Source organism: Eleutherodactylus coqui, chromosome 9 (assembly GCF_035609145.1).
Source record: "Eleutherodactylus coqui strain aEleCoq1 chromosome 9, aEleCoq1.hap1, whole genome shotgun sequence".
Classification (NCBI taxonomy): domain Eukaryota; kingdom Metazoa; phylum Chordata; class Amphibia; order Anura; family Eleutherodactylidae; genus Eleutherodactylus; species Eleutherodactylus coqui.
In genome coordinates this window covers 54455316-54466658 of record NC_089845.1, presented here as the reverse complement: position 1 = coordinate 54466658, position 11343 = coordinate 54455316, and the positions used below count along the sequence as shown (strand labels likewise).

Here is an 11343-nt window from a genome sequence, read left to right as displayed (position 1 = left end):
TGCGTTTATGCATTCATTTTTACGCCCGCCGCCTCACACACCCATAAAGATGTATTTTCATCATTTCTCCTCAATTTCCATCAACAATACAGTACATATACTGTAATATTAAAGAGAGGTCTCTTAACATGATCAAAGCTATAGTGAAATCCCACTAGTCACTGCTGCTTGATACAGCATCATTCTTGTGGATGCCAACGTAGGTCTATAATCCTTGGAATGTATTCAGGTGCACACTAATATTAATGTCATTGAACTTCTCTGACTATTAGTACGCCATTGGACTTTAACATGACGCAAAACATAATCTTTCATTGTTTGGAAATATATTCTGCAATAACATTAGGGTTAGGTCACTCTAAATTGCATTATAGTAATGACAGACCTGACCCATATGGTGGTTTATATACACGCATGACCTGCTCTTCCCCTCTGTACCATGTGATATATAAAAGGCGCATATATTTTCCAATTACATTATCACAACTTGCACATTCTATGATCTATTCATGATCACTGCATAACCCTACAGGCAGGTCACGACCTTCTTTTTTTTTGTGTGTGTGTCAAGTTGTCTAGTTGCGAACATTTTCTTCAATGCCAATGTGAACAAAAAACACATTGTACAATTAACTTTAGCAGATCACAGCTTTTTTCAATTGGCAGGGGTCATCACTAAGGTCAAAGCTGACCCACTGTAGAAAATACGCTACTTTGCAGTCTACAGAAAAATACTGCAGTGTTTGGGGGATACATTGATACTGTATCTGTTTTCTAAGTAAGAAGTTCCCAAAGCAATTGTTCATCTTATACCCATATGTACATTCGGGTTTGTGTAGCATACAGATTCAGTATGATCTTAGCACCCCTATAAACATACAGTACAAAGTCTTTTCTCTGTTTGTTATATATACTGCTCAATTTACTGTATTCTTTCCCACATATCATCTATTTTTAAGAAAGCGATTGCGTTCATTCAGTGGGAAAGAAATAATTCTAAGGACTGTCCTCTGTCAGTGGCACAAACACACTATCATTCCAATATGTATATATAGTACAGCACTGGCATAACTTAAACCCTGGGAGCTAGGTTCTAAAGAAGTAGTAATAAATATGTAACTGATACAGTTCTAGGTTGTTTCTCCTGACCTCACATCATTGCTCCAGTACTCATTCAGGTTCCCATGCATACATTTCCCTTGTCAGTTATGTCAATAGAAGTCAGGAAATGTGCATGCAAAATGTGAAATGCATTCCTTTATTTAAGAGTAAGTTTGAGGACATCGGTGGGAAAAAAAAAATCATGTTAGGAATTAGAAGTTTGGTTAACAGATTATTTGTCTACATTTTCTTGAAGTGTCCAAAAAAAGTAACAAAGCAAAACATTGACATAACAATAAAATACTCCGACTGTCAGTAAGATTAATACAGAGGTAAGAAAGACAAGGTTGAGACACGTAAAAAAATGTTAGTTTTAATACTCATGTGTAAAAATACATATGAGATTACAGTAGAAACTGCAGGGAAAACCAAGCACTTTACTAATATTAAAAGGTTTGTTGCTTGTCTCCCTTTATCAGTTGAAATCAGTATAGATACAGTTATATAGATACGGTAAGGTTTCCTTTGGTTGCAAGCAATGAACTGTCTGCTCACCTAGCACAAGTTCCACTGAGAAAAATCGACACAAAGGAAGGGAAAGAAATGTTTTTTAACCACCCCCCAGTTAGAAATATAATAGCACCAACATGTATAAGGAATGCGGCTCAGAAATTAGGATTTAACCCCCTACTATGGATTAAAAACAGAGACTGCTTCTGTGGAAATAGAGCAGAAACAGTGGGACTAAATGACCATAATTGGCCATATTCATAAGCTAATTGAATACATGCAAAGCAAGGAATGAACAAGGAAGTAGAATCTGCCTTAGTGACTAATGGGATTATGTATAGTAAGGAGTAGGATTTTTATTAAATTTATACTGTGTGTACCAATATGAATGCCAAATTCCACACATTGCATCGTGTACATATATAGTCATTTTAATCGAATGCGACTTCTCTTCCCACAAAACAGTACTGCTTCAGGTCTCTTTGCAGGGACCAATTGCTAAGCACAGCGAGTTATGGCTATGCTTATCACAAATATGATGTAGTACTGTTTTTGACAAGTATATAATGACAGCGCGTTGTACATAATCCATTATATTTTGAAAGGTGGCTAGAGATCAAGGGGATTAGAAAGTGAGAAGACCCAGTGTTTACTAAACAGATAAGACATTTCAGTAATCATTGGAGTTCGTTTTGTAACACTGACAATATATTAAAAAAAGCAAATAAAATCAGTTTCTATTGAAAATTTCAGAAGGACATGAAAATGTGATCATTACACATTACTCCCTCCCACCCTTAAAGAGTGGACTATAATTGAGTGCAAAAGTGAATAGAGAATTTCCTATCCACTCCATGTAAGGCCAAATAAAAGCTTTGGAACAGCTTCACGTGAATGAATTGAACTTTTAGGATGTAGTTTAGTGTTGCAATCTTGACTGAAAGAAGGAATACACTCCATACAATCATGCAAGTCAATTCTCGTCTAATTCAAGTTAGTGGGAAATTAGAAGTTCATCTTTTCATGTCTCTTCAGTTAATTTTTTAATTTTCGTAACAGATAAAAATCAAATCCCCCAGGATGAAACGAAAAAAGACACATTCATATTTACACAAAATATTTAATTAAAAATACTTCATAATTACAGTAGTCTATTAAAGCATATACTTTGTATCACTTACACTTATAGAACATCTCTATATATACAGTATGAAATGTCACTCATGTTTTCTTCTATACAATATGTAACATTCCTGCAGGGAGAAGAAAATTCCCCGGAGAGATAAAATCATCTATTTTAAACAATAGATGTAAAGACAAAATATCTACAATACTCTGGTATATTAGTAAAGCTTCATATTCAGTTCTTCATTTAATAGTGTGTTCTCTCTAAGCAGTGCCCCCTATGCCATCAGGTCTAGGACTTCCACAGTGCATGTCTGATGATACAAGGTGGACACATGGTGAAGGATTAGATTCTCCGTGTAGTGTGGAAAAGCGAAGTGAAGGATGTTTTTTTTCCCTCTTTTGTCTGGTGACTGTTTTTTTTCATTCCCCTCCCTTATTCTCTAATTTGTCTCTCTCTTTCTCTGTGCTCCTCCTGGCTCTGGATTTGCCTGCTGCACACCTGTGGAAGAGGAATGAATAGAGGGGGTGTGTGAACCATTCTGCTCCAGACTTACTGGCGCCACCAACAAAACACAAGACATGCTTGATCAACAACCCAAAACAAACCAGGTCAAACTACAAGCACAGCTCCCAAGCTAGTCCAAGCATAGGAACGCAGCTGCGATGGACTGCTCAGTCCCTGCTCTCATACAGTGCTGTGGGCTATCATCTATGACCCTCATCCCTGCAAACTCCCTCTCCTCACTCCTGATACGAATATGAAAGAGAATAATAGTGGGAGGTATTCTCTGCATTTACTATAATCTCTCTCTTAGACTAAACATTTACAATTATTCTGGAAAGGTAGTCTTAACTCGGTAATGAATTTTTCTGACCATTAATATGACATCAAAACGATTGCTTTATCAGCGGCTAAAATCCTCTACTATGCAATATATCATTACACCCGTAAAAGGCAAATTATAAAGTGAGAAAATTCTCATTTTAACTATCACTCTATGGCTTCTATGAGGCATAGCTGCAAAATAAATGGTCACTCTATAGGCTGCATAATAGACTATGAAAGGCTTACCTTAAAGGCACACTAGCGACATAGTATACTATCCCCTTCCGTGTTCACCACTGATGCAGCCTGGGAAAAGAGAAATAAAAAAAAAAGACATATTAATTATGATAATACGTACTAAAACACGAAATAACAGTGAGGCAAATGAAAAAGAAGAACAGAGGGAAAAACAAAAGGATCAGTAATAATGTTGCAGCGTGCTCTCACAGAAGGGGCACTGGCTGTAGAGACTGTGACAGGTCACACTTCAGTGATCAGAATAAGACACACAAAAGACTGATCACCTTCAGGTTGCTGCTCCTAATTAAAATCTGACATACACTCAACTTACAGGCAATTGGCATGTAGCAGAGGGCTTCATAGCTACAAGCACGGAGGAGAGGGTGAGGGGCATAGCTGCCTATTCTCTTCAGCTGGGAAAGGGCCATCGCAGGCTGTGCACTGGTGAATTTATGGCATAGGATAATGATGAACATGATTGCAACACATTTTCAGTGCATAAACTAGAAGAAGAGACAGCTGCTTTCCACTCATCAGGAACAAAACTACTAAGAGGAAATGACAAGAATAAGCCATAACAGTGAACATCACCTGCCATCTGGACAGCAGTCACTACATCTCTTGAGTGCTAGCATGCCTGTGTTGGACTAACATGAAGCAGTGCAGCCCTGTTAGGTGGATCTGTCCTTCCTCAGATGCCAGAGCTGTCATCACACTCTGCTGATGCTGAGAGTCTAGTGGGCACTAATACAAGAGAGCCGATACAACACACACACAACAGCTTGTGCCATCTGCTAACATGTGGCACTCTTACCCACACAAGAGGGGCTGTCTCTTACCAGGTCTGTATTGAGGTCCGTCAGAGGGGTCCTGGCAGGTGTCTGCTGCCTAAGCAGCACAGGGTGCGTGTCCAGTGCCAACTGCAGGTCCAGTATGTAGTCTATAACGTGCTGCAGGATCTCCACTTTGCTGACTTTCTTGTTCGGGGGTATGGTGGGCACCAGCCTCTTGAGGCGGCTGTAACAGTCATTCATGTCATATTGCAGACACAAGGACTCCTCTTCTTCCATCTTGTAACGAGCTACACCAAGGCTGTGTTCAGAGAGGCAGTGCAGCGCCAGCTCCCCACACACGCCCCCCGACAATGGGGCTCTCCGGCTGTGGGGACGCACAGGGCTGACAGCTTTCATTGCAGACAGCGACTAGGTATTATTATCTACGGTGAAGAGCAGCAAATGCGCAGCATGCAAACGTTATATCCAATGCAAGGAGGGGAGTACAGCTATAGTACACTGCAGCACTGGGTTGCAGCCTCAGGTCCTTAGTAGGGTAGAGCGGAGAGATAAAGGACACTGGATCTGGGTGACAGAAGGATGCCCGCAGGAGAAGGCAGCAGTGTCTCCAAGTCAGCCTCTCGCTCACGACTCCCTGCTCTGCAGCCTCTGTGCTCACATATTTATGGCAGGGATCTGGTGGGGAGGGTGAATGCAGGGAGGGCGGGAGCAGTGATGGTGGGTGGAGAGCCATCCGGCTGGAGCACACTCAGCAGCCTCTCACTTATCACAAGTTCTCTGTACAAAAACCAAACACACTTACTAGGAAGGATGGAGCAAAAAAAAAAAAAATACATGGATGTAATAGCCAAAAAAAGCTGTCCCTATGCGAAAAGGTTTTCTGGGCAGAAATGAGAAGATAAGGGCAGTTCTCAGAAAGGTCTTAGATAACGGCAGCGAGCTCAGATCTGTCGTAGAATATCAAGACAATCCAAGGCTTTACCCCCCTTCCCTTTTGGGGTTAATGATCATTTCTTCTTCTTCACCAGAACATGTGTTATGACAGTCTGGACATCATCCAGACTTGTCACCATGAAGGATATTTTAGCAGAGAACTGTCATTGTCTTCTGCTCATTTATGATCACAATGTCTTCACAAGCGAAATGCTAGTGTTGGAGGGAAGAAGTGTGGATACATTGTACTGCAATATTAGCAACAATGTTGCAGATAATATCAGGGCATTATATGAAAGAAACTATTGAACTTGCTGTGTCATGTGGATTTAGATTCTAGGAGCACAATACATGTACAGATGTTCTCTTAAATATTTAATAAACAACTATTGTTATTAGTAATGGTAACAATATTATTTTGGTCTTTGTAGCTATACGTTTTTACCTTGTAATGAAAATACAGTGTAACATTTGCATTCATTATTTTCCAATGCGAAGAACCCATGACAAGATAAAAGCAATCAAGATGAATGTTGGTGACTTATCTTTTGAACCATGTCATTAAAGCATGCCAAAGGGAACATGGAATGATAGATGCTCCTGTTGTCAAGCACATGTCATAAGAGGGGTGTAAAATGTCGTGTGTAGTGTGCAGGTGAAACATAATTACATAGTAATGAGTCGTTACTTCCCAAGGAGAAGGGCGGCTGGTTTAGTGCCATTTGCGGTGACACACATGTCCATGTCAGGCTTTATTTGCAAAAAAGGGTTTTGTGGACAAGGAAGCACCTGCCTCTTATATGCATTGTGCCTTTCTGTGGTTTATATGTTATGTTTCAACGTCTTTGAGAAATGTAGCTGAAGTGTGTTTCAAGATTTGCAATTATAAGGTTTGTCTGAAATTAGAAATAAGGGTCTGTGGTTTATTAGAAATAGCGCCGCTGCTGTACATGGGCTGTGCAGGGTATTGCAGCTCAAACACATTTACCTGAGCTGCAATATTGAACACAACCTACCAACATCTGTGCTGCTGTTTGAGGGGCATGAAAAATGCTTTTTCTTTTTAAATCTCAGACAACCGAAATACCATTGATAGGTTGCTATGAGCCTGTCTGTGGATCTCAGGCTGTTTATGCAGATAACACAAAGTGATTTTTTCACATGCAATTTACAGCTCTAGATTTATGTAAATGAGTTATATTGCATTCCATAAATTTCTTTTATTAACCCGATTTGCTGAAGATTTTGTTGCACATTCGAAGCAGATTTCATCCTTTCAACTGCATTCCAAAGGGATGAAATCTGCTGCAGATATGCAACAAAATCCACAGCAAATCAGCTACATGTGAATGCACCCTAAATGTAGTCACGTAAAAAGAAGCAAATTCAATGTGGCTCTTCATATTTTTTTTCCTATGGATACAATCTTCCCTCACAGCACATTGTGGGCGGTCCTCTATAGTGGGGTGGAATGGCATGAACCAGCAACTGCTAGGGCCCACATTTTACTCTTGCTCTATGTATGCTACCAATTAGATCAATTCAATAACAACTTTGCAGGGCTGAGATAAATTAAAATCCCATGCTGCCTACCTGCAGGATCTATCATCAGAATATGGTCTCTGTATTTGAATTCCCTACAGCCTTGAAGGAATATTATTGGATCACTTTCACTTGTAAAGGAAGCAATTATTGTTATATCATGATATTAGGGAATGCTAGAAATGTAGTTCCCTGATTAAATCAGGTAGCAATCATCAATATTAAGATGCACAAAATGTAAATAAATTGTTGAGATGATGATAAAAAGGTTCCACGGAGTTTATGTATATATTTCTACCATGGTCATATGTTATATACAATATCACACTATTAAAAAGTCTTGAAAAACACACACAAGATAGATAGATAGATAATATGAGATAGATAGAGATAGATAGATATGAGAGATAGATAGATAGATATGAGATAGATAGATAGATATGAGAGATAGATAGATAGATAGATATGAGATAGATAGATAGATATGAGAGATAGATAGATACGAGATAGATAGATAGATAGATAGATAGATATGAGAGATAGATAGATAGATATGAGAGATAGATAGATATGAGATAGATAGATAGATATGAGATAGATAGATAGATAGATAGATAGATAGATAGATAGATAGATAGATAGATATGAGATAAATAGATAGATATGAGAGATAGATATATAGGAGATAGATATGAGAGATAGATAGATAGATAGATACAGATAGATAGGAGATAGATAGATAGATAGATGTGAGAGATAGATAAATAAATAGATATAGATAGATATGAGAGATAGATAGGAGGTAGATAGATAGATATGAGATAGATAGATCTTTATACTATTACTTGTCCTTCTTTAGTCCTCTTAATAAAAAACAATCAGTAGGGAGTCCATAATTTAGTATAATTATATTCTACAATCTATGTAGGAACTTTGTTCACTCATTTGAAGAGAATGTTTCAACAGAAAATGACATATTTTTTAAATAAAGTTTTTGTTCAAGACTTTTTTTCAATATTTGGTGACTTGATTTTCCGTGTCAGTATACCTGTTTAAAAGAAATCAATGTCTTACAGTTTTCACCCTGGTCGCTAAGCCTGATACTTCCAGTTTGGTAGAGTAGCCTCATGAACCTTAAAAACAACACACTGGAGGGAACTCATTGGCTTGTATGGAAGATAGTACTAGGCATGACCTGTGTGCGCCCATCACCTATTGTGAATGGTGAATCCTGCGCAATTTATTTATAGGTCTTACCTTTCATTGTAATCCTGCCTGTGATGATAATGAGATCACTGCTGAAAAGTATTCTTTATAGAACAGGATGCCTATTACTAGGCTTAGTGGCTGGAGTGAAAGCTGCAGGATTTTTGGATGTTTTCTTTTAATTATACATGGTGACATCAAAATTGAAAAAAATGTACCAAAATATAAAAAAAATATGCTTAACATAAAAGTTTGATGTAAAGAGTAGGTAATTTTCCAATGACACGTTCCCTTTAAGCCACAGTACATTATGATGTAGGGACCGACAATACATAATTTCTACCTTCTGTAGCTCACTGAAACGAAGCCACTAGCAAGTCACATCTCACTCAGTGTAAACTGGAGCAATTCAATCTTTGAATGACTGCCAGTTTGCCATGAATGGAGGCGGGTGGAAGAGATCTCCAGCATGCTCCACCTCCATTCACTGAATGACTGTAGTTCCAGTGTGAAAGCGCAGGAGCGATAGTCATTGGGATCGCTAGTGGGGCACTTATGTTCACGACAATAGTCCTGTGTTAAAGGACCTTAACATTCAGGACTGACACTGCTGAGCCTACAAGACGCAATTCTGCAGCTATTTTGAGATCCAGGAAGCATTATCACAGAAGGATTAATTTATATACGCAATAGAGCATCCATATTGGCCCCTACATCATACATCTAAACAATTGGGCAAAATTATATAAGAACGATTGGGGTTCATTGTAGTGCCCCCGAGTTGTAAGAAGGGCCTACTGATCCCCATTAACCGCTAGAATGTGCAAGCTGATTCAAAAAATTCACAAGGTAGCTACATTCAGATTATCATAGCCTAAAAGAAGGTTTCTCCGTAAGGCTGGCTATCCACGGGCGAGGTGTCATTGCGCGGAGCTTGCATGACACGCTTGCCATAGGATAACTATGGAAAGCACAGCCTACTGCACATGGGCTGAAAATCATAGCGACTTTCAGCTTGCGTAATTAAAATCGCGGCATGCCACGATTCTCAGCGGTAAGCCTATCATTAATATAGGCTCATCGCGGAGACCTTTTAGGGCGCCACCCTTCTCTCCCATGGAGGAATATCGCTAGCGATATTTCATCGCGGCCATGGACAGGTGGCCTAATAGTGGGGTGTTGCAGTGGGTAGAAGTAAGAACAGGGCTTTAACTTTATATGTTGTGGAATGCGCAATGGCTTAGTAGGGCAGAGATCCCATAAAAGAACTGCTCTGCCATGGTTAACCATAATCTGGTCTTGAATCATACAAGACAAATGGCTAAAGTTGCCCATACACATTCAATAACTATCGGACAAACAACTGTCTGACAGTTGTTTCCACCGGCTGCCCCATACACATGAACATTCATATCTTTACAGCGGTAAGTCAGCCAGCCTATTTCATGGGGAACAAATTAAGCGACCCTGATTAGAGAGTAGCGAGCATACTTGCTAAGGGCAAATACTCGAGCGAATATTGCCTTTTGCGAGTACCTGCCCACTCGTGGTGCTAGCGGGGGTGAGCGGTGAGTTGCGGGAGTGAGCGAGGGGGGGGGGGGGGGGGAGAGAGATCAACCCCCCGTTCCTCCCCGCTCTCCCTCGCTGGCACCCGAATCTTTTAAGACGAGCGGGCAGGTACTCGCAAAAGGCAATACTCGCTTGAGTATTTGCCCTTAGCGAGTACGCTCGCACATCTCTAACCCTGATTCTTCTTTCCCCCAACATCATCTGTCCTGGCAAATTTGAACCCATCGACATCAGTGTCGTCTGGCCCTGCAGTTTTTTGCTGGTTTAGATGATTAATATCTAATGTGTATGGGGACCCTGAGATGTTGATTGCTTTTGGCACTACTTTGACAACCTAGTCCAGTATTTCTTACATTTCTTTTTGATTGTTGAAGATTATTTTTTGGGTATTAATGTTATTTTGCAATATACAAATAACAGGAAAATCACCCAAACCCTGTGCTGAAGTACAGAACTTTCATTTGAAATAAGCAATATGAGATTTATAGTTAACAGATAACATCTACAGTGTTAATTAAATTATAGGAGAAGAATCAGCACTCCAAAATGATAAGAACGACAAACGAGAATTTGTTTGCTTCTCGTTTATCATTCAGTTTAAGCATGTGGAAAATTGAATGATGGATCGGCCCTTGTAAATGGGCAGTCATTCATTTTTGAATGACTGCCTGTGTACTGGGAATGGCAGCGGGCGGGCCGAAACGATCCTCTCTCTATTGCACCTCCACTCACTAGCGATGATCCTCCCTGTGCTTTTGCACAGGAACGATTATCGCTGGGATGACCTGTCAGGCATCTGCACCCAACAGATGCCTGACCGGTCATCCCAGCGACAGATCGTTCCGCGTGAGTGGGCTCTTGGTGAGACTTTACTCTCGAGATATGACATTTTAAGATACCTTGCTGCTTCATTTATGCATTACCTTTTCACATTGTTTAGCGCTTTTCATGGATCACTTCTGCATGCCCTGAATGGTAGCACCAAATTTGGTTCAATTGCACTCAGTTTTTGCCTTTCTAGACATTTCTGAATAGGGATACCTAAATTATGATTAGTGATGAGCGAGCATACTCGCTAAGGGCAATTACTCGAGCGAGCATTGTCCTTAGCGAGTACCTGCCCGCTCGAGCCAAAAGGTTTGCATCCGGCGGCGGGCGGGGAGCTGCAGGGGAGAGTGGGGAGGAACGGAGGGGAGATCTCTCTCTCCCTCTCTCCCCCCCTGCTCCCCCTGCTCGCTCGAGCAATTGCCCTTTAGCGAGTATGCTCGCTCATCACTAATTATGATTAATCTCTATATATGAAACACACAGAGTATAGAGAAAAAAACATGTAAAAAGGTGATGATAACTGAAATTAAAATTAACGGTTAGCAACAGTATGGTTTAGAATAGACAATCGGAGTGATAAGAAACAAGATAATAGACATGTTCCTGGGAATGTTTGTTTGTCTGATTCTTGGATCGTCTGAAGTTGATCATCCAAAGAATGAGCAA

General features: G+C 40.0%; 1 protein-coding gene across 1 annotated transcript; it reads right to left on the bottom strand.

Annotated features, from left to right (window-relative positions):
- Positions 1-1244: 1244 nt before the first annotated feature.
- ID4 (inhibitor of DNA binding 4) lies at positions 1245-5257 on the bottom strand. Its single transcript, XM_066579422.1, has 3 exons — positions 4645-5257; positions 3812-3871; positions 1245-3238 (listed from the first exon to the last, which is right to left on the bottom strand). The coding sequence occupies exons 1-2, from the start codon at positions 4993-4995 to the stop codon at positions 3824-3826; spliced, it is 399 nt and encodes a 132-aa protein (XP_066435519.1). The 5' UTR covers positions 4996-5257; the 3' UTR covers positions 1245-3238; positions 3812-3823.
- Between the last annotated feature and the right edge of the window lie 6086 nt (positions 5258-11343).

What these genes read in the sequence shown, in the direction of transcription:
- ID4 (XM_066579422.1), bottom strand. Translation starts at nt 4,995, where the DNA reads ATGAAAGCTGTCAGCCCTGTGCGTCCCCACAGCCGGAGAGCCCCATTG. An exon ending in CGGACCTCAATACAGACCTG is followed by an intron (nt 3,872 to 4,644) that starts GTAAGAGACAGC and finishes CTCTTTTCCCAG; the next exon opens with GCTGCATCAGTGGTGAACAC.